The sequence below is a fragment of the Paraphaeosphaeria sporulosa genome (assembly GCF_001642045.1).
Source record: "Paraphaeosphaeria sporulosa strain AP3s5-JAC2a unplaced genomic scaffold CC84scaffold_1, whole genome shotgun sequence".
Lineage (NCBI taxonomy): Eukaryota > Fungi > Ascomycota > Dothideomycetes > Pleosporales > Didymosphaeriaceae > Paraphaeosphaeria > Paraphaeosphaeria sporulosa.
This window is the reverse complement of record NW_017253360.1, coordinates 3,620,021-3,641,350: the sequence shown is the minus strand read 5'-3', so window position 1 is coordinate 3,641,350 and position 21,330 is coordinate 3,620,021. Positions and strand designations below refer to the sequence as shown.

Here is a 21,330-nt window from a genome sequence, read left to right as displayed (position 1 = left end):
AATGTCCACATTGTGGCCGTTCCGGTCCAGTTTCTTGAATTGAAGGTGCATGATTCCGGGAGCGGCGTGGCGGTGCAGTTAAAATATGCGGTCTGGGTTATCGTGTAGCCCGATGTTACTGTGGTCGTGTGATACGCGCTGGCTAAAGCGACGACGGATCTGGAGAGGACGATGTAATTCTTCATTGCAAATACGGACTGCCTGGTTGCCCGACAACCTTGGCGATCGTCCAAGTGCGTGGGTTGTCAAACTGGATTTTCACACTATTGCAGCCATACCTCGAGCCTCATATCACATCCATCGCCGGATGTTGCAAATCAGATAAGCGGGCTTGGCCGCACGCATGGGCCTACATCTTTTTTGTTTTGGACAGAAAGTCTTGGGACAGTGTTGGAAAACCGGGCACCATCGGTTTGGCTCCTCGTATCGGCAGATCCGAATTAGCAAGGAGAGTTGTTATTCTGGGAGAGGTAACTGATAGGTATATTCCGGGTATAGATCTTGCAGAGAAGGTTGTATGCCTATGGTAGTAGACCTAGAGTAGACCTAGTATAAGATACTGACAACCATGTCAAAGAGAAAATTAAGCCTGCGACCAGAATTTTCAAAGCTCTTGCTTCGAAAGCTTTAAGCCAGGCGCGAGCGGCAAATGCACTGCACATGGTTCTTCAATGCTAAGATTGAACAGATTTAGACCACCGATCGATCAACGACCCAGGTACCCCTACACAAGCCCTACTTCGCTACGTCTTCATCCGTATCCAGATTGTGAACCTCTGCAATTGTCGAAGCCACGTCCGTCCACGAATCTGCGCTGCACCTCGACATGTACGTAGGCGGACGATCCGTTGGTGTGGAGGCCCCACTCCGATAGCTGATCAAATCCCAGTCGTCCGTCAGTGTTGCAGCATCATCAGTAGAGCTATTTTCCCCGACTGGACTTGTGTGCTCCTTTAGCTCTTTCTCAAACGCGTCAATGCCGGCGACTGTGCTGAGATTACGCAGAATTATGTCGTCAGATGTGATTGGGGAAGAGTATGGCTGACGTAGCATGTCTGAGTTTCGATGCTCTAGCTGCCCCACGGAGTTTTCCAGCGCTCCCTTTTCCTGGTCTTCCTCTTCCGGGTCTGTTTCTCCACGATCCTTGGCCACAGCGTCCTTTAGCTCTGTCAAAAGAGCTTGATTTCTGCGCAAATCAGCTTTGCGTGCGAGTTCCCTACTCGCGTGTAGGAGCAGTCGTTCCATCCCGTCGTCATTGTTCGGCCCAAATACTTTCTTTGTCTTGATCTTGCATAGCGGGAAGAGGATCGAATATTTAGTCTTCTCGTTGACGAATCGTGACTCAAACCAGAGCCCTTCGACTTCTACGTCTCTAAGCTGCCCCTCAAGTTTCGCGATCTGCGCGCAAGTGATCGCCCAGTGGAAAAGTGAGTCTGGATGGGCGCCGAAGAGGTCTAGGTCGTAGATTTGTCGTGGTACATGCAGTTTTATGTGATGGATCAATGATCGCGCATACGGAGACAGCGAGTCCAGAAATAACGGGAAGATGCCCTGGTGATCGGTTGGGGCAAATCTGACGGCGTTATACAGCAAGGGAAGTGCTTCTTCGTAGATGGACTTGTTCGTACGCAATAAACCCAGACCGATAGACTGGTTGCGGCCTGGCTCCAGCCAGGCTTTCACTCGTGGTATGACCGTGCCTGTAGCGGAATCTCGACGCACATATTTCTTGTCCCTCCCAATGTTCGCGACCAAGTCGGGCACTGAAGGATCGCTTAGAGTCCACCTCCAAATTTCAAGCCTCAGCTCCATTGGTAGAGAGAGTAAAAGACTCTTTTTCCGTGCAGCCACGTCCATCGTTGGGCTACTAAAGTCCGTTTGAGGCAGATACCCCAAATATAAAATGTCGTTGGGCGGGCAATCAAAGTAGCCTTGTGCCAAGACTCTTCTGTCGAAATTATTCAGGTTCTCGTCCACGTGCCACCAGCCGCAGAATGGTGAGAGTGGGATAAGTACTCGCGGAGGTGTATGCCCGAAGCTGAGACTCTCCCACTCATCAAAGGTGACGTTCAAGTGTATGCTTGACCCGTTGCAGCAGCTGAAAATGGGAATGTATGGCCCAGAATTGAACTCAGGTACATGGGTTGAAGTGAAATCGAAAATGTTGAGGCCCCATAGAACGCAGTTGGTTACCACAGCTGCAGGATTGCGTCGCTCAGCCTGGTGCTACAGATCGGTGATGGCGGCAACTGGTAAGCAAGAAGTTCAGAGTCCTAAAACGCAGAATACAAATTTTGACGAAACATTTATCTTGTGGAAGGAGCTTATGAGTATGTGTTCGACGAAAGGGTGCTGCCTATTGTTCACAGGAGACCTCAGCCCCACTTCACTAAACCTCATTCGGATAGTGGTACAGGACTAACTCCACTTCAGCAGCACTTCTGTCTATCAAACGCCTTATACATCATGTAGCATTTTCTCACCTTGGCGGTTGGGTCAATCCTTTGCTCATCTAGGGAACGCATTTCTTGGACAATTGAAGATCTCATGTCCGCGCGTGAAATGGCGATGATCGTTCTGGTGGATCGAAGACGGGTTACAGCAGACGATGAAGCGGTAAGCAGCTACTGAGATAGGCGAGGACATTCCACCATGGCACCACACCTAGCTTGGCGCAGCCGACGGACCTTACTGCCAGTACAATCGTGCCTTCAGACGCGAGTAAGCGTTCTTTGGGAATGTCAGGCTCAGCCTCGTGGTAGCGCAAGCTCATGCTTAGGTAGTCATCATCGCCTATCCAATAAGTTTGGAACTCAGGCAAATAGAGAGAGGGTCGGAGACAATGATCATCTGTGGGGATATATATGATTGTCCAGCAGAAACCCACGGTATCCACTAAATTGTGGTGACTGGCCAGCACAGGAATGAGCACCGTGATTGGATCTAAAGCTGAATTCCATTGATACACCACTCCGTGTTTCCCTCCAAGCGCTTCGACCGCGGGCGTTTTGCGCGTGACAGCGCCATGCAACTCGACGCGGAAATGTATATCTCGACGAGTCCAAGGAATGAGCTGAAACCTCCTAGGAACTATCTGTTGAAGTAGCATTGCGTCGTGGCTATCATGGAACAATTCATGGGCCGTTCTGGCTTTCGGATGATAGTATCAGGAACCAATAGCTTCAATTCAGAGTATGCGAGCTAAAGACGCTCGATCTCAACGTCTGCGTCAACATCAGCTACCTTGCGATCTTGACCTGGCTTTCCATATAGGTATGATAGATACTTTGACAAGAGAAGCGAGGCAACAATAATGCGTTCAGAAGTTCGTATATTCGAGTAACCCCTAAAAGATCATGGATGCGCTGGCTCACTGTCTTGCATGCGGCTTGCAGATAGTGTTAAAATCCAGCCAATGTACGCCGAACAATATAAAGACTGTATTCGAATTGATTCACTACATTTCCAGCTCTGTAGAGACAGCTGCCTTGGTAAGCATCTTAGTGGCCTAGTCATGTACCAGGAGTCCAAGGCTGCCCAATTGCCTTCCTGAACCCTCCTTCAAATAAGCCTATTGTCTGATTCATACCCATGCCACTTGCGATTGCCAATTGTAACATTATTCTTGCCTGAATGACATGCACAAGGCCTGACTTCGCGTATGTAGGCACCTGGCTTGGGCTGCTCGGTCCAAAAGGACTTCTCGTTCCAACCACAACTTGCAGCCCCGTCTCAAGAGCTTCAGCAATCTCGTCTTGCCCGGTTGGTATTCCGCCATTGCCGGTCCCAGCTATAACCACACCTACTGCACCATTTGCCTGGGCATCGAGTACTAGCTTCCCGTCAAACTCCCGTGCCGCGTAAAGGATATCGACCTTTGGAAGTGCCGGATACGAAGGATGGCTAGAAACGAGAGATAGATTGAAGTAGTACTTGAATAAGGGCTGCGATGGTGTATTATAGAAGACCGGCAGACTATTGACGAAGAGGCCTAGATCACCTGTTGCAGTAGGACCAAAGGCGTTTGGATTTGTCGAATGCAGCTTGGTCACCCAATATCCGGGAATAATGCGGGCGTTGAATGCAACCATAAGGCCTCGGTTTCGTGCTTCTGGGCTCGCAGCCAGCATGACACCGTCGAAGAAGTTCGCATCTCCATCGAAAGACAGGTGGGTCCAGGGACGCATTGATCCTACTGCGACAATAGGTTTGCCGCAATTGACAAGGCTGTCCATTAGGAAAGCTGTCTCTTCCAGCGAGTTTGTGCCGTGAGTATATACCGCGCCAACAATATCGCTATCTTCTGAGCACAGGGCATCGTAAGCAAATCGAGTCATGTTCATGACCAGAGCATCGTTGGTACCGGTGGAACCATCGTCCTCGGTGGTCCAATTTGAAACGGCCAATTGCGTATTGTTCAGGAGATATGGATTTCGAGCTATAATGTCTTCACCAGTGATTGATAGTTGGCCGTATTGAGTGTCGTCCAGAGCTCCATATATCGAACCACCTGAGATCGTGCCTCCGGTGAATAGAACCCTATCTAGCTTGTGAGCCATATGTGGGCAAAGAATAGGGGTATAATCACAGGATTTTAGGAAGCGTACTGTTGGCTCCCAACCACGTCAGGCCCAAGCGCTCGCTTGCTGTCGTTACATTGCGGCGCGGTAATGCTGGTGCAGCATTGCTAGACGCCACGAGCAAGGCAGACGCTAGAAAAGTGAGAAGCATAGTCAGGGTTGGAAATCTCCACAATGCCTACCAAATATAACGATGAAGACATGTTGAAACAGCTCATTTATATACTTTCCGTCCCACTCTTAATGATGACCCGCTCGTCTTTTGAGAGATGCCAGGGCCTTTAACAATACCCTCCGCATCGCTCCGGGTGCTGTGCCCAAACAACAACGCGATCAACGACGTAGAGTGCTGATAGGAAGTGCATATCCGCTCTTGGCAGCATAACTTGATGAGGGAGGTGGGGGTGTGAAGGCGGCACTGTATTGGTGCGCGTGTTATCGACGCTGCGTCATATTTAAAGCTGAGGAAGCGGGGCTGCGTAGCTTGCTAGAGAAGCAGAGACTGTGCAACCCTGAGTCGACGTGTTGCAAATATCATCAAGGTCTCCGAGAACTGGTGCTGGGGGATAAGTATTTTATTTCATAATAAGATGCACGCAACGAACAGTCGGATAAGATTGCTGTGCCAGAACCAAGCGGACGATTCCAATGCACACACTAGCCCTGCCCAAACATAACCAATAGCGCCGTTGTTTTGTTCTACCGAGCACCTGAGAGCGAACGCGTCGCTTCACGTCACTACCGCGCTCATGTTCTTTAAATTCAATCTCATCACTTTCACGCGATACCTAAATTCAGTCCTGTTCTATCTTGAGTTCTGATCTGCTCGTGAAGGCGCACATCGATGCTCCCACATTGAAGTGGACCATCAGGGGTCCGAATATCTTGGTAAGGTCCAAACCCAAAGGTTTTTTCGATTATGTCTACTTCTATCTTGGAACATTCGTATTTAACCGTTAGTGGTGTCACGGTCTCCATCAGTCGGGACACAGTTGATGTCCAAAAGACTCTCATCGATGTTGGCGCACTCCCACTCAGTAGTGTTGCCACTGGGCACATCAATGGTGATATTTTCCACTCGAATGTTGCTGCATCGCTGTCATATTGTCAGCGCCTGACCATGCAAAGAATCGACGCTCGGACGGATTTTGTTTTGAACTTACATCAGGTGCGCTGCAAATCAATGTTCCCGCCTCAGGATCTGTGGACAAGCTCGTCGTACCCCACATATTCCTGATCGTAACGTCCTCAATCGTCAGGTTCGCAGGGAACTCTTGGCAGAGAGTCTGGTTCTTCTGGCCGTAGCACTGGGTGATGGTGATGGCTCGGTCGTTGTTGATGCTATGGAGGGTGTCGTAGGTGACATTTCGGACGTAGCCAAGACCGCCCCCACCGTTCAGGAGCTCCTGGAAGCTGGATTGGACGCCGGGCCATACCTTTATGCGGGCGAAATCGCTGGCATTGGTCATAGTGATATTGTAGACATACAGGTTCTCGACGATATCGGTTAGATTCGCGTATTGACCGAGAGAACCAACCGAGATGCCATGGGAGCCGATGCAATTCAGATTCTGGACAATCACGTTTGTGCTGTTCGGTTTGAATGATACGCAATCTAGTGACAAGTTTAGAATCTGGGAGGCAAACAGGATTTCGTTATTACGTACCATCGGTATTGTCCACGAATGAGTTCTGAATCACGACATTGTCTGACCGGTAGGTGTCCCAGCCATCTGAGTTGGCAATTTTCACGCCGCCGGTGCTCTGTTCAGGCTTAGTCAATGCCTCAAGTGTTCTCGGTGAGGATGGATACCTTGGCTTGGATGTCCAGGTCGCTAATGATAATATCGCTAGAATTGGCGATGATGTTAAACCACTACCGTAGATTTAGTAGCTACTTAAATGTGCAGGACATGCAGCACTTACGTTAGGAGAGTTGCGCATCCGTAGGTTAGACATGCTGCCGCCCTTCAAGCCATCAATGGAGAAGAGGATGGGTCGGAGCAGCTAGAATTGTAAATCAGTACATAGATCAAAGGTCTGGTAATTCTTGGAACTTACAGTTTTGTTGGTCACAATCTCCTCCCAATATGCTTGACCATGACCGTCGATGACTGACTTGCCGTTGCTCAAGTCGCCATAAATGTTCACGTCCTTGCCTCCCCACTTCCAAAACGTGCTCATGTTCTGAAAATCATACTTGAAGCTATTTGAAGCCCAGTAGTAAACATCCTTTGCATTGAAGTGAATTTCCCCAGTAATGACAACGTCGACGTGCTTGAGGAAAGTGAGATCCAACGGTGAGCTGACAAGGTACGACTGGTCGAGGATGACTGTTCCACCGTTGTTGCATTTCTTGAGCGCAGTCTTGATCCTGGCGGCGTCGTCGCGGTCGTCGCCCTTCCCGGGTTTGACAAAACACTTCTTGTTCTTGCTTCGGGGTGCAGAGCGTGGGAACTCTTTACCAGAATTGTACGGAGCGGGGGTTAAGACAGGCCGCGCAGGGATCTTTGGCTTGCCATGTGACGGTGATGCTTCCGCCAAAGAGGCGCAGAGTGCAAGCACACTGCAAACGCTGCTGAAACGCATATTGACAAGTTTCTATAGAGGCCGGGTTGTGGATCAACCAATTAATCCTCGAACGCGCGGATGCTGTTATCAGCAACCATGATCGTTTATATATTGATTCTGCGCGAACCATCGCTCGTGAAATCAACGAACAGGGTGCGTAGGCCTGCACAACACAACTCCCAAGACCAGCTGCGATACGTGGATGAATTAATACGCCGCACGCAGGTACCGCGCCAGTACTGTTCTGGTTCATCGGCCTAAATTGTCGCGGAGCCAAGACCATCGCGACCAGATACCCGCGGATGGACGGCAGACGACCGAAGCAGAGAAAAGCAACCTTGGAATGCTTGGGAGTGGAAAGTGCGGAGTGCGGGGGCAAGAGTCTTGGAAGGTCTTGGCTCTGGGGCGGAAAGCGCCTGGCGCCGGGAAAATAATCCTCCTCTTCACCGACAAAAAGACTGGATCTAAGCTGGTACCCGTAATTTGGAGAAGGAGTAGTAGAGCCTAGGGGGACTTGAAGCTAGTAAACCTTATTTTGTCGTCTCTTATCTCATACTGTATCGCCGTGGTGTATGATTGGCATATACATCAAAGACGCATTATCAATCCTCATCACATTTTGTTGCCCCACACTGACAGCCAAGCCAGGGATACGCTTTGCTGCTCAATCTAATGTACTGTTCATTCATTACCATAGGTACTATAGGCATTAAAGCTTGTCCAACAGAGGAATCCATTAAATATAAAGTGTACTCACACGGTTCAGCTGAAGTAACGCAAACAATCGTGAAGCCTCATTCTCCAGATGATTAGAATCGGCGCACTGTGATACCTGCCGCCTTCCCCCTGGACTAAAATTTCCACAAGCGAAGTTCCTCACTTTCCGGCCGAGTATTCATCTCTGTAAGATTGATGCACGGACGCTCCACTGCCTCTTCCTCATCGGAGCTATCTGGATCTGCAAAAAGCGGCACAGTGAGCTCTCGAGTGCAAACAAATTCAATGGCTGCACTGAGATGCTCATTTCTTTTTCCATCATTGTGTCACGTCGCGAGTAAGGAGTCCACGGATAGGACCTTGTCGAGCTGCATGAATGACGTAGAAGCACTGATGTATCGCTCTTGAACTTTGATGCTCAATGTCGCCATTAAACGAGGCTGTCGGCTGCTGCAGACTTGAATTCGGCGCACCTTCGACCGATTCGGAATGCCAGTGGCTCTCTCATGGGGCTGAAGTGTGATCATACCACTTCCACTGTTGCGCTGTTTTCACTACTTCTTTAGGTCGTTCTTCATATTTGGCCATTCGCTGCAGAACAGCATCCCGATGGGTCATGTGCTTCCTTTGCACCTCCTGCTCACATACAACGGCGGTTTCTCACCGAATACATGCGTATTCCTATGATATCTTGGTTCTCACCTTCATCGGACTCCAGCAGCTGACCCGATGACACCGCCTTCCAGATCCCGAAACAGATTCAGAGGCTGCCTTCCACAAGGATCTTTCTCTGGCGCTTGCCTTTCAATCGCAATGGCGCGCGGCTGCCGTGAAAGTGAGACCCGCGACCGAGGAACGAGATGCCGCCATTGGCAAGATTTCTTGGTGGGAATGGAACATGGGTGTGGGGGAGGAGTGACTTACCGATGCAATCAAGCGGCAACATCCACATCAGATCAAGAGGTTCGTGGAGGAGTTCGTGAAGCGGGACGCGTTGGCAGCCCGGAATCCTCTAAAGCCGTGGACGAAGCAATCACACTGCACATCGTAATCCATAGTCTTTCGACACATGTAAACGTAGCACTCCTCTTTCTACTCAAATTAACACACCACCCATCTTCTAGCCTCACGTCCCTCTAAATAGCGCATTCCTCCTTGTATCCTCCTCATCCTCATCCTCATCCTCCCCCCTCATCGCATCCTCCTCCCCAAACACCATCCCATGCAAACCCTCCGTCTCGCCCCCTAACAAACTCGCTCTCTCCCCCTCCTTCCTCGCAAAATGCCCACTCAGGCTGATGACCAGCGTGCTCATCCCGTGCACCAAGACACTGCCCAGCACCACAAAGCAGATAATCGGCCAGACTAGCGTAATCGTACGCTGTTCTTCGAGGGGCAGGTCAGACGGTGGGTTAGGAAGCGGGAGGGAAGTGTCGGTTTCGAGCTGGGCGCGGGCCTCGATGGCGAGGAAGAGGGCGCCGACGCCCATGGGGCCGAAGTGGCCTGCGAAGAGGGCTTCGGTAGTTGTGCGGATGTGCGGGAGCAGCTTCATCTTATACATTGCGTAGACGACGGGGATTCTGCGGAAGAGCAGGATGAGTGCGAGGAGCGCGAAGAGGCGGCCCGGAGTGATGGAGTCGAGCTGGCTGAAGGACGCCCAGGGGATCATGGCGCCGAAGAAGACGAACATAGTGCTGTTGAGCATCAAGTCTATGATGATGGGCAGGCGGGCATCGGCGGTAGGGAAGTTGCCACCGTGGGAGAAACCCAGACCTGCGAAGAAGGTAACGAGGAAGTCGTCTACGCCCAGCGTCGATGCGATGCCGAGTGCGAAGACAGCAAGCAGGAGGTAGAATGAGAGGTATGATGCGGATCCCATGAGCTCGCGCTTGTGGCTAAACGTGAAGATCTTGTTGAAGGTAAAGCCTATGACGAGTCCGAGGATGATGCCGAACGCGCACTGGTAGAGGACGGTAATGAGCATCCATTTCTTGAACATGCCGACGAAGGTCGAGCGCGTGATGATGCTCAGTCCGAGGTACAGGAAGGGAAATGACACGCCGTCGTTGACGCCGGACTCGGCGGAGAGCAGGTCGCGTACACGCTTCGGGACGCGCGTGCTGAACTGGGAGTTGGACAGGACGGAGGCAGCGAGAACGGGGTCAGTGGGCGTTAGACACGCAGATATGACGAGGGCGGAGGGGATGTCCGTCTTAAACAGGAGCATGATGAAGCCGGCGCAGACGAGCCAGCCGAAGGTCATCACGGGGCCGAGGAGTATGGCGATGTCCTTCCATTTCCCGCCTTTGGTGAAGTAGTGCTGTGGGAGCTCGAGGCCGACGGCGAAGCACTGGATGCCGGCGATGAGGCGCGTGAACTCTTGCACGATGTCGTCGCCGAAGCCCCACTCGTAAGGCTGGAGGAAGGCCAGGCCCTTCGGCCCGACGACGATGCCGAAGAGGGTTGCTAGAGGTGGTTCGGAAAGGTGGAGGCGGTTGCGGATGAACAGCGAGAACAAAGCGTAGGAGAGCAGGAAGAACGTTATGGCGCCGTAGGTGACGTGCGGCCCAGTCGGCTCCAGCTGTTTCCACGCCATGTCTAGATAGCTCTTCACCTGTTGACGATGCAAATAATGGGGCGGTGTTTTTCGGGGAATGCCAGCTAGAGGTTACTAGGCTAATACAGGTATGTTTGTTCTTTCAGGTCGTAGTAGTCATGATGTACACAGGGATGTCAAGGCGGATGGTGAGCCTGACAGTCAAACTTGACTGCGGTGCAGGTATAGACAGGCATCGCAATCAGATTGATGCGAAAGATGGAAAATATCGATTACCCGGATGATGACGAAACGGGTAATGGGTCTGTAGCACGTGTAGCGTGAGCGGCCCCCCCAACTGCAACGGGCTTGCCAGGGTCCAAGCCTGTTCTCATTCGCTAAGGTTCCCCGACCACAATTCTGCCATTGGTCAAATAACCCGTATTTCTTTGGGTGCATTACTATAGGTCATATGCGCTTGTCTGTAGCTGTTTCAGAAGTCGTGTTTCGTGTGTAGCGGCACTGCATGCCGGTGCTTACCAAGCTGAGCAATAGTTCGACGATGCTCAAGCGAGCAGACCCGACCAAGGGATGCAGTTCAGATGCGCAATGGAAATGGATTCAAGCTGTACGCTATAGAGCATCGTCCCTTTCATGTTTTCTAGCCGAAACGCCTGCCCGCTCAATGCAACTCAATCTCGGGCTCGCTTTTGGGCGGATGATAGAAATACAAGCAAAATTACAGTGGAAGCAATGATAATTGTCCCATTCGGTACCGCAGTAGCCAACCTATGCATCGTCCGGCGGGGGCGAAAAAAATGAAATGCGAAGCCTGTGTGCCTGTTTACGATCAGCTTGGGCGCAGGTTGGGAGGACGTCTCATCACTCACCGCTGGCAGCTTCGGGATGACTACGGCCAGTGTGGCTAATGTGTTGATGATGAAATATGTGAGGTCATAGCGGGTATAGTGGGTGCTGAGCAAGAACAGCCCGATCGGCACCATGAGCAGGAACTTCTTGGCGGGTGTGTACTGGTCGCCGTTGTCGATCTGTTCCCACATGTTGAGGTTGTCGTAGGCACCCGAATTGAAGTCGAAGGGCACGCCGCGGACGTAGTGGAACATGAGATAGGATCCCGCCACATATGAGATGTTGGTCAGGGTCCACGAGGTCTCCTGCGACACACCCGGAATGATGTCGAATAATATCTTGCCGAGGGCGATGAGGACGATGTGTATTACCCAGGCACCTGTGTGTTGTGTTAGCCAGGCGTCGCTCGAGAGGCCACACGTGCGCAGCGACAACTGCCCCACGACTCGCAGGGGCCGCCCAGGCGGATGCAGGAGTGCTGACCTTTTGCATTCACCCATTCCGCGTTGAGGTTGGGCAGAGCGGCCTGGTCGCTGAGCTGCTCGAGCGATTCGGGGGGTTCGGTATAGACAAGACTACTGCTACGCCGCCTCCGGACCTCTTTTGCGTCCAAGGGCATCTTCCCTGGCGAAGCACTCGGTCGGCGGGGTCGCGGGTCGCCGGCGAAGCTCAAGCGCGAGGTGCGGTTGAGGAGTATGGGTGACAGCTTGGCGGTATTGGAGCTTGTTCGCGGGAGGCGTGGGTGGGGTGGAGGCGATGCGGGAGAACCGTCAGCGAGGCCGAACGGAGCGGCCCTCGGTGCGGTCTGGGGTGCAGAGACAGCGCGGGCGGAGGATGGCGTTCGTTGTGAGGCTTTGGCAGGCACGTCAGTATGGCATGGCGGACAGGGTGGCGTGCGGGTGGGTGGAGGCTTACTGCTGGGACTGCGTACGCAACACCTTTCCGGCTTGTCCGAGCTTCGACGCGGTCAACGAGTGGCGGTGGCGGGGACTGGAGATGGTGGTGGGCGAGGCAGCGGGCTCAATGGGCATGCAGTGCGTGGAGACAGGCAGCAGTTCCCCTGACGCGGCGAGGACTGAGGAGGAAGCAGGGCAGGTGACTTCGGTGGAAACATGATGGCTAGCCAAATTCACCTATGCGCGACGCTCGGGCCGCCGTGGTCCAACATGCATCTCGACCGCGCCCGTCTTCGCAGCGGCCAGCTCCCGCTGCACGCTTCTCCACGCTTGCTCGCACCATCCGCGCCGGCATCCTGCACTGCACAATGGCCTCCCCAGGAGACGCGCCTGCCGACGCCCCGCCGCAGCCCGCTGTTCACGCCGCTCACGAGCACGACGGCGCGCAGAGCAAGCCCGTCAAGCGCTCGTGGAGGTACCGTCGCGCCCGCCCACTCAGGAGACCGCCCGCTGACCGCCCGACACAGGCGCAAGTACAGGAAGATGCGCGTGCGCTTCGACGAGACGATGACAGCGAGCAACAACTACATCCTCGAGGAATGGAAGTCGCAAGCAGTTGCGCGCAGGCTGCGCGAGCAGAACGAGTGCGTGCCACGCCCTCCCCGATCGCGGCACGGTATAGCTGACGCGCTGCAGCCAAATCCTCGACATCCTCCTCGAGATGAACGATAGCGCACGACTGCCCGCGAGGCTGCGCCTGGACCTGCGAGAACAAGCCGAGATTGACGCCAAACCCACCATCGAAGACCCCGAGGTCGTGCAGCAGCGCTTGAACAGCCTCCGGACAGAGCTTGCCAACGGCATCATCACAGCCGACGAATACACGCGTCGTGCCGAGGCTCTCCACAACTCACAAACCATTCAGCTGTCGCGCTCCCTCGCCGGTCTCGAAGCCAAGATACCACACTCGACGGAAGCTCCCGACCCGCCCATAGAGGGCTTGGACCTATCAGAGACAGCGCCCGGCTACATGTCGCCTACCCACGAAGAAGAATACCTTGCCCTCCTGGATCAAGCATTCGCCGATCCCAACGCCTTCGATGCCCGCCCCATCCGCATACCCTCCAGCCATCCCCCGCCCACCGAGAAAGATCTCTCGGTACGAAACCCAGACAGTGTCTACAGCTGGCTCCGGAAGCACCAACCACAAGTTTTCCTGCAGGACAAGGACCCCCAACACCCAGAGAACATGGCGGAGAAGGCCGCGCCAAAGGCAAATGCAGGGGCTCGGGGGAAGCGCCAGTCGGCTGCGGCAGGCACGCCAGGTCCCAAAACCGATCATGAAGAGGACGAAGGACTCGAAGGTGAACCCGGGGCGCCAGGCAAGGGTGGTCGGAAGAGCAAGGGTGGTGAGAACGACTCAGCATACCGGCCCAAGGGGGGCAGCAGTCGCGCTCCGAAGCGAAAGAGGGAGGATGGAGAGCCCGCAGCGAAAGGCAACAAGAGAAAACGTCAGAGCGCAGCAGGAGCGGCTGCATGAGCAATCGCTGGATGAAAAATTGGCATTCAAGACTCAGATGACCTGGTCACGTTGCGGCCTGGGAGTCCTTATCACCATTGCACCATGTATGAGTATCTGTGTTCGACGACAGCCATCCAGGAGGATGGTGCAAACAACAATGGTCCAGGAAGCACTGCAGCGTAGCATAGAACCTACCCAGTATAGTGCATTGACAGCGAGCGGCGGCGTTCCGGTGTGGATTACCAGCGATTCAAGCGGCGGGGTGGACTGCTAGCGATCAGAGCGCGAGGCAGACAGAAACAACCCCGAGGGAGTTAATCCTACATGTTCGCGGCTCAGAATACATTGCTTCCATCTTTGGTTGTATTTTTACAAGTCCAGTACTGCGCCGCCACCGGCAGCAGCTCTTGCTATATGTTACAGTGTACAACATGATATACAGCTCTTCCGCGCTTCTACCCCTTGAAAATGCAAGTCAAACCAGTCCCTCGTACCCTCGCGTCGCTCAACGCAGCGCCCTGCCCCTCGGTCCACCAACCATCACCGGTTCGGGCTGCGCGATTGCCGCAGGCATACTGTTCGCAACAATGTTCTTGCCGTCCACCAAGCCGCTCGTATTCGCCTTCTCCTCCTCCAACAGCATCATCTGCTCCCTCTTCTCCGCCAAATACTTCTTCCTCTGCTCCGTCATGATCCACTCCTTGGGAAACTCCGGCCGGAACTTGGGCTTGTGGTGTCTGAAATCGAACGGCACGTCGGCAAAGGTATCCCTCGAGTCCTTCGCTTCATTCAGGAGATTGGTAATGGTCTCGCCGAGGAAGCGCTTGTTCTGGGCCTGCGTGTCGAAGGCCTCGCACGACATTTTGATGATCTCGGTGTCCGGGTTGAAGCGCACGCCGGCGAGTTTGATGAGCTTGTCGCGTTGGGTTGGGGAAAGGGCGAGGTCGTTGGCGGAGAACTCGACGACGACTTTGTTGGTGGCGGGATGCGATTCGCCGAGGTAGGAGGTATAGCGGAAGCGGAAGGGGGTTTCTGCGGTGGGGGGCTCGAAAGGGCGTGCGAGTTCTGGGGCGGGAGGTTAGCATTGCGCTGTTCATCATGGCATGTTGATATCACGTACGGCTCAGCAGCGGCAGCTCCCACGCAATCAACCGCGCATACTCCCTCAATTCTCTGTGCTGCTCCAACTCTCCGTGACCCAAGCTCGTCAGGTCGTCGCCGTAGTAGTCCTCGTCTTTGCCCAGCGTGGGCTCGCCCTCGGACCAAAACCCAAGCGATGCCTTGCGCGGGTCGTCCTCGTCGATGATCCAGTCTTCTTCGTTCATGTTCTTGGTCATCTCGTCGTTGGTCCAGCTTATGCCCTCGCGGCCCTTGCGGATCGCATCCTCAATGACTTCCGGATCCAGTGCCTTCAAGTCCTCCGCGAGCTGTTTGAGCGCTGACGCAGCAGTCCCTTGCTTGGGAGTAGAAACAGGATCTGTCGCCTCTGCGATGGGATCCGAGGGCGTTGCGCTGGGGATGGCGGCTTCCTTTGGGGGCCCAGGGTTGTTCTCATCTGCGCGGCGGGCGGGCGTGGAGGATAGCGGTCGGGCCTGCCATTGGGCTGTGTACTTTGGCGCGGCGTATGCGGAGGGCGTTCTCGACGGACAGCGCCGCGATAGTAGCACAAGCCGCCGTGATATTGAAGCCATTGCTGGAATGGGCTGGCGGTGCTGGCCGTCGTTAACTTTTCGCGATGGGCGGACCCCCGAGTGCCAAGACACGATGGAAGAAAGTGCGCCCGGGCCGGGGCGGTCCTGTCTATTCAATGAACCTCAGCATCAACAGCAATATGCATCACGCTGAATACGACTAAATCGGTAATCTTGGAGTTGGATGCCACACTCGTACATTGAATCTTTTTACGGTCCGGAATTAACCTTGGACTCAGCATGTCGAAGCTGTGCTTTGTTACGACCGGTGCAACAGCACCATTCACAAAGCTTATCGAGGCTGTTCTTTCTCCTTCATCTTTGGATGCATTCTTGGAATGCGGAGTTACGCATATCTTCATTCAGTACGGGACCGCCAAGGATGTCTATCATAGTACTGCCGAAGCAGCGCGCCAGTATCTGAAAGCGATTAGTACTGAGCAGGAGCTGAAGATCGACGGCATGGACTTCGACTCGAGCGGCCTTAAAGAGCAGTTCAAGCTAGTCCAGCAGACTCAAGGACTCGCCATTTCCCATGCTGGCTCAGGATCTATTCTCGAAGCTCTACGGTATCAAGTCCCGCTCATCGTTGTGCCTAATACCGCGCTTCTGGATAACCACCAAGAGGAGCTGGCCGTGGCGATGGACAGGGCTGGTTATGTTATCCATGGAAATGTCGACCATCTCGCTCCGGCTATCAAGGTCTCGGAGGGTTTCCGAACGAAGATGGCCCAGTTTCCGCCTGTCACCGCTGGCAAGGAGCGGAAGACCAAGAGTTTTGCGAATATCATGGACGAAACTGTAGGCTTTACAGATTTCAACAACGAATGATCGCGGTTCTCTTCGGCAAGCTCGGAATACGAATATCTCCTTGGCCTCGATGACACCTCATGTCTACGAACATGCGCAAAGAAATGCATGAAATACAAACGAATTCACATCCAATATATGCTTCACTATACGGACACGAGGTACGCTCGCGACGAAAAGGTACGAGCACGAAGATTGAATCTACGAGGCTACTGGGCCCCGAAGTGTTCCAGCAAGGCCTGATGGCTGTACACCCAAATATTCGTTGACTTCATGTCATACGTCGCGATGCAACTGCACGGCACCCTAGAAGCCATGATGTGGCAGTCTTAGACGCCCCAACCGCTTTACAACAGATGGCGCACCGCATCGATCTGTCAATGTTCCGGCGAGTCGAACACTCATCTTCTGGGCCGTTACGTCGTCTCCTAGGCAATAATTGGTAGCGCCCAGAATTTTGGATGGCTTATTACGTTGAGCTTGTTTGTGTTGAAATTTTGGAGATTATGCGATCAGGCCATCCTGAACTTGGAAAGAGTCTGCAACGACCTTGACTACCATAGATTCGCTCTACATCGTGTAATGTAATGTCTTTTCCATAGTCTTTCTCTCATCAGATGCACATCTTTATTTTGTCTAGTAAAGTCTTGGTGTCGCAGCTTACATGTGCCTCATGGCACGAGATCTGCTCAGTCGTTCTTTCCCTTCCAATTGTGTACCCCGCCAATCCACCAAACTACCAGATTACCTATGGTTACCATGGCAGCAGGTGAGAGGGCAAAAAAAAAAAAACACCCCTCTCCTGTCTCTCACCTTCACTTGTCGAGGAAGCTGCGCAATCTCCCTCGATCACCTGCATTAAAGCAGTCTTCTTACTTACTCTCTACTTCTCTCCTTGCCCTTATGGCAACCACAGATACCGCTTTCGCTGCCTAGTCTCAGCTGGACCTCGGTTCCGTACTCAAAATACCCGCTATCATATTCGATTAGCAATACATGTGTTCTAAGTAGCGAAAGACTTGGAGTCATGCCACGGAACCCGCTCAAATCAGCACTGTCGATGAAAGCTGAAGGCATTGCAATGCAACACTCACAGAGGAGCGCACAGGCGATGCCACAGAAGCGAGAGGGTAAGTCCAAGGATGGTTTGACGTAGGGATATACTCACTGACAAATTCCAGGATCGCCGCTCAATTCTAAACGGCAAGGACTAGTACCAGCTGAGCCTACGACAGCAGCGAAGCCCCGCTCATCGCATCCTTTTAGCCAGCCACCTTCTAGAGAAGCTAAACGCTTGGCCAAGGCTGCAAGCGAAGAAGCATACAGTTTCATTCAAAATCTTCCCTGCGACGGAGAAGAGAAGGAGTATCTACTCAACCTCTTGCGCACCCGGGCAGTCCCTCCTTGGGGAAGCGCCGATCACTACCCGGCTGTGCTGGGGAAGACGGGTCAGGGGAAGTCCCACACGATCATCTCTCTTACCGGCATAGACCTTGGAAACGCTGTAGGTCCTCTATACTGATGATATAGAACAAGACTGATGTAGCTCAGATGGGCGGAACTGATAGCGTGACGAATACCGTAATGGAATTTCGTCCACTCTACAACGACCAGAAGCACCCGTATCTGGTTCAGATTTTCTTGTACAGCAAGCCGTACGTCATGAAGATGTTTGAGGACGGGTTTCGTGAAAACCGCCACTGGCAGTCGACTCATCCGGAAAGCATCGGTGAGGACGACTCCGGGGATGAAGACGCCGAAGCAACAGAAGCTCCTACTCGGCTGATCGCGATGATACTTGACCTGAAGATTCTAGGACCAGACCAGGGATACCGGGACCATGAGGCAGCAGACCAATACCTCGAAAGCATCGACGATAGCAAGTCCCTGCGTTCCTTCGGAAAGAGGCTCGACTGCCTGTATAAAAACATTCAGGGACGCGATGGCATCACCAGCAAAATAGAACAGGGATGCGCGACAGTTGAAGCCGTGAGGAAGTTCATCGCTCCCTTTATTAGGAAGGCATCAGAACCATTCGCAGAAGGAACCGAGGCAGAGTGCTGCCCATATCCACTCGTCGAAAAGGTTGCTGTCGCTTCAAATTCACCTGTTCTGAACAAAGGAAATATATTAAAGGATGCACCTGGTGTCGGTGACACGAACAGAGCTCACGTAGATCGGGCTCACACGGCACTAAAAAATGCTGATAAGATTATGGTCGTTTCCGAAATGAAGAGATGTCTCGCAAACAACGAGCTCTATGCAACAATCAAAATGGCCCTCAAGCAGAGGGGGCCAGGAGGTGTCATCTTAGTTCTCACGCATTCTGCGGTACGTTTTCGGTCTTCCCGCAACACTGTTTCTGGATTTGAACTCATCGATTCGGCAGGAAATAGATGAAAAAATAAAAAAAAAGACACGTGGGCGGTTTACCCGGGAACAACGCCAAACCTACGCATCGCTTCAGCAACAGATCGCTCAAGTAGATGCAGAGCTTCTAATTCTGAAAGAGCAAGAAGAGAACGTGGACGAGATCACTATCAAGCGAGAGCTAGAAGAGCAGATCCAGGGGAAGAAGTAAGTTGTTTGGATTATGAGAGTGCATGCAAGCTAACAAATACCAGAATCAGGCGAAAGGAGATTGAAAACACGTAGGTGCGTTATGTCAACATCAGAGTCTTCAAAGACCCTCCATATCGTCCCGTCATTAGGAATTAAGGCTATCGGTCTTGATTTGCCCAGAATTCATACTGACATTTTATAAGTGACTTCGAACTTCACGTCCTTGCACGGAATCAACAAACCGTAGCTGATTTTCGAGGGAAGCTGTTATCTAAGAAGATCTGGAAGAAGCATTACCCGAAGATCATCATAGTCTGCATAGACAACTACGAGTATGGCAAGCATGCTCCAGGCTACTCATCATGGACCCCTGATGAGAGCTGCGAAGCACCACGTCTGTCTAAAGAGGCTTCTGGCATTCCGGAGTTAAGGAGTATAATCGCAGGCTTCCCTGCCGATGGACTATGGGAGACTTTACGGCATCATATTCACGAAACGTGGGAATGTACCATGAACTCTCTTGAGATGTCGGGCACTGTCACTATCGCGCAACGGAAAGCTGAGGTTGACGAGCAATTCGCTGGAAGCTGTCAGGTTGGTGAAGATATATTCTGCATGTCGGTCTGACTAACCCATACAGAGCATCGTGACAATCATCGAAGAGCAATTCCACGATCTGACAAGCGGACACATGGAAGCTGTTAGAGACCATATCGGTAAGTGCTCAGCGAAGCTTTCTAATTTGACTAACAATGATTCCAGTGCAAAAAGAGAGATCTTGGGCTGAAGCAGGACTCGAGACTCATGCAGGGTTCGCTAAGTCGATGAATTCTGCTACACACAAAGCACTCATGAAGAAGCATGGTACTGACTTCCTCGCAACCTCATATGGATCAATGCTGATAGATTGACACAGGTCTGACAGTCACGGGGCAGCGTAAAGAATTCGACCTCAACGAAGAGCTTTACGCGGAACCACGCAAGGTCATCATGGCCAGCTTAGATGATCTAAGCGATGACAAGATCCCCCGATTCTTCACTGAGCTGATCCAGGGTATCCGGAGCACTGTCGAAGAACTGTTCACCGAAATTGAGCGTGAGTTGGTCTCCTTAACATCTCCAATCGCCAGACTCTCCCCAGAACTTCCTTGACCTTGATACTGATATACATCTGATAGATGGTCCACATTATGACGCCGTAGGTCTTAGCGCAAAGGTACAGGCAGGAATACGTGTGCGCCAACGGACGCTTGAAAAAGCTTGCACCTCAACACAGAAACAGGCGATCAGAATGATAAGGTCTGTTCATGCGATCACCTCAAAGTGATCCAGCTGATCCATATCAGAGATAAACGAGACCGTGCTCTCGGACCACACGGCACGAGTAGCTACTTCTACGCTGCCTTTAAGTCCGCCTACGATACGGCAAATACAGCTCAACCGAAAAAGAGTACGATTCTACGTATATTCAACGTTAATATCGCTAAATCATATGCAGGGTCGCGGTCATACACCCTCCATGATGCCAGATGCAAAGCCTTCGAAATGGCTCTCACTGTGCCGGACGGACCTTACTATCAGCTCTACATCATGATGTTCGAAGAGCTTGTTGGTAATCTCAATGACCTACAACAACAGCTGATTAGCAACATCAAGAACATTTTCGCGGAAATACAGCATGAGATCGACATGGCGTGCTCCAGGAAGGACGATCATCGGCCTGAAGCGAAGACTTTCAGGCGTGAGGTTATGCGACAGACGGGAAAACTGAGGAAGCTCTTCACTGACCAGATTCGACCCTGTTTAATTCAGGCGGTGAAGATGGCTGAAATTCAGCGACGGGAGGAGAGGATCAACCAGCAGATGCCTACGGTATGATTGCTAGTACAGATACCAAGTCGTCAATGTCTTGCGCTTGGTTCCTTGGGGTTGGATACAGGGAGATCGACTGTTGGCGTGTCCGAAGCCTGCATATTTGTGGCTGATGGAGCTTGATTATGGCACGACTTCTCTATCTCCATCGTGAGCAACGGATCAGCTGAGGTCAAGGTGTCGGTGTATCGCATCACTCAACGTGAGCGATGCACCGCTCCAGCATATATCAAACAGACGAAGGATTGAGCTGAGATTAACTTGGCCTGGTGGAATAACTAGCATATCTAGCTAGGCTTGATTCATCATACTGATAGCGTCTCCCGATTCACCATCTCTGTGTCAAGTGAGGACACAGCGTACTCGTCGACTTGCAGCTCCCACAGAAAGATCTGAAAAGACCATGACCCATCGAACATCACACAAAGCAGTTGAAGAAGGCGACAATGCTCTCGGGCGGGGCCTCTGGCATGTGTTGGTGTCCGGCCAGCACTCCCAAGCAACCAAGCCGATTCACTCTGAAGACAGCATCGCACGAACGCGTGTATTAACCTCGCGCACATGTACCCAGTTCCAGACCTGCTATCGGGGTATTCGCTTCGTCTCGCTGCTTCTTGAGGCTACCAAGTAAGAACGCTAACGCTACAAACGCCGAGAAATGCACCATAAACCGTCCAACCTGCTTGCTTCCTTTGTCACCTAG

General features: G+C 52.5%; 8 protein-coding genes across 8 annotated transcripts; 3 read left to right on the top strand and 5 right to left on the bottom strand.

Moving 5' to 3' along the window:
• Window positions 1–515: 515 nt before the first annotated feature.
• Window positions 516–2,320, bottom strand: CC84DRAFT_124176 (uncharacterized protein). The gene has a single exon (XM_018184063.1). The coding sequence runs from the start codon at window positions 1,855–1,857 to the stop codon at window positions 736–738; it is 1,122 nt and encodes a 373-aa protein (XP_018042849.1). The 5' UTR covers window positions 1,858–2,320; the 3' UTR covers window positions 516–735.
• Window positions 2,321–3,512: 1,192 nt separating this feature from the next.
• On the bottom strand, window positions 3,513–4,731 carry CC84DRAFT_1135177 (Asparaginase/glutaminase; the record flags this gene model as incomplete). Its single annotated transcript, XM_018176051.1, has 2 exons — window positions 3,513–4,539; window positions 4,589–4,731. The coding sequence occupies 2 exons, from the start codon at window positions 4,729–4,731 to the stop codon at window positions 3,513–3,515; spliced, it is 1,170 nt and encodes a 389-aa protein (XP_018042848.1).
• Window positions 4,732–5,529: 798 nt separating this feature from the next.
• On the bottom strand, window positions 5,530–7,169 carry CC84DRAFT_1135173 (exopolygalacturonase; the record flags this gene model as incomplete). The annotated part of the gene is made up of 6 exons (XM_018176050.1): window positions 5,530–5,676; window positions 5,744–6,195; window positions 6,248–6,344; window positions 6,394–6,456; window positions 6,507–6,587; window positions 6,642–7,169. The coding sequence occupies 6 exons, from the start codon at window positions 7,167–7,169 to the stop codon at window positions 5,530–5,532; spliced, it is 1,368 nt and encodes a 455-aa protein (XP_018042847.1).
• A 1,825-nt stretch (window positions 7,170–8,994) lies between these two features.
• On the bottom strand, window positions 8,995–11,893 carry CC84DRAFT_1183119 (ORMDL-domain-containing protein; the record flags this gene model as incomplete). Its single annotated transcript, XM_018180668.1, has 4 exons — window positions 8,995–10,466; window positions 10,945–10,948; window positions 11,295–11,653; window positions 11,758–11,893. The coding sequence occupies 4 exons, from the start codon at window positions 11,891–11,893 to the stop codon at window positions 8,995–8,997; spliced, it is 1,971 nt and encodes a 656-aa protein (XP_018042846.1).
• A 645-nt stretch (window positions 11,894–12,538) lies between these two features.
• CC84DRAFT_1080344 (uncharacterized protein) lies at window positions 12,539–13,710 on the top strand (the record flags this gene model as incomplete). The annotated part of the gene is made up of 3 exons (XM_018173890.1): window positions 12,539–12,645; window positions 12,698–12,814; window positions 12,867–13,710. 3 exons carry the CDS (start codon window positions 12,539–12,541, stop codon window positions 13,708–13,710), a joined length of 1,068 nt encoding a protein of 355 aa, XP_018042845.1.
• A 312-nt stretch (window positions 13,711–14,022) lies between these two features.
• Window positions 14,023–15,404, bottom strand: CC84DRAFT_1135162 (uncharacterized protein). Its single transcript, XM_018176049.1, has 2 exons — window positions 14,813–15,404; window positions 14,023–14,757 (listed from the first exon to the last, which is right to left on the bottom strand). Exons 1-2 carry the CDS (start codon window positions 15,381–15,383, stop codon window positions 14,198–14,200), a joined length of 1,131 nt encoding a protein of 376 aa, XP_018042844.1. The 5' UTR covers window positions 15,384–15,404; the 3' UTR covers window positions 14,023–14,197.
• A 99-nt stretch (window positions 15,405–15,503) lies between these two features.
• On the top strand, window positions 15,504–16,510 carry CC84DRAFT_124104 (uncharacterized protein). The gene has a single exon (XM_018184041.1). The coding sequence runs from the start codon at window positions 15,624–15,626 to the stop codon at window positions 16,212–16,214; it is 591 nt and encodes a 196-aa protein (XP_018042843.1). The 5' UTR covers window positions 15,504–15,623; the 3' UTR covers window positions 16,215–16,510.
• Window positions 16,511–17,220: 710 nt separating this feature from the next.
• On the top strand, window positions 17,221–20,633 carry CC84DRAFT_1254727 (uncharacterized protein; the record flags this gene model as incomplete). The annotated part of the gene is made up of 12 exons (XM_018184485.1): window positions 17,221–17,323; window positions 17,375–17,697; window positions 17,745–18,524; window positions 18,583–18,770; window positions 18,818–18,844; window positions 18,959–19,349; window positions 19,396–19,471; window positions 19,518–19,619; window positions 19,672–19,851; window positions 19,934–20,054; window positions 20,102–20,205; window positions 20,254–20,633. The coding sequence occupies 12 exons, from the start codon at window positions 17,221–17,223 to the stop codon at window positions 20,631–20,633; spliced, it is 2,775 nt and encodes a 924-aa protein (XP_018042842.1).
• Between the last annotated feature and the right edge of the window lie 697 nt (window positions 20,634–21,330).

Coding starts and splice junctions, on each gene's coding strand:
- CC84DRAFT_124176 (XM_018184063.1), bottom strand. CDS start 1,857: ATGGACGTGGCTGCACGGAAAAAGAGTCTTTTACTCTCTCTACCAATG.
- CC84DRAFT_1135162 (XM_018176049.1), bottom strand. CDS start 15,383: ATGGCTTCAATATCACGGCGGCTTGTGCTACTATCGCGGCGCTGTCCG. Junction 14,758..14,812: donor GGAGCTGCCGCTGCTGAGCC/GTACGTGATATC, acceptor CTCCCGCCCCAG/AACTCGCACGCCCTTTCGAG.
- CC84DRAFT_124104 (XM_018184041.1), top strand. CDS start 15,624: ATGTCGAAGCTGTGCTTTGTTACGACCGGTGCAACAGCACCATTCACA.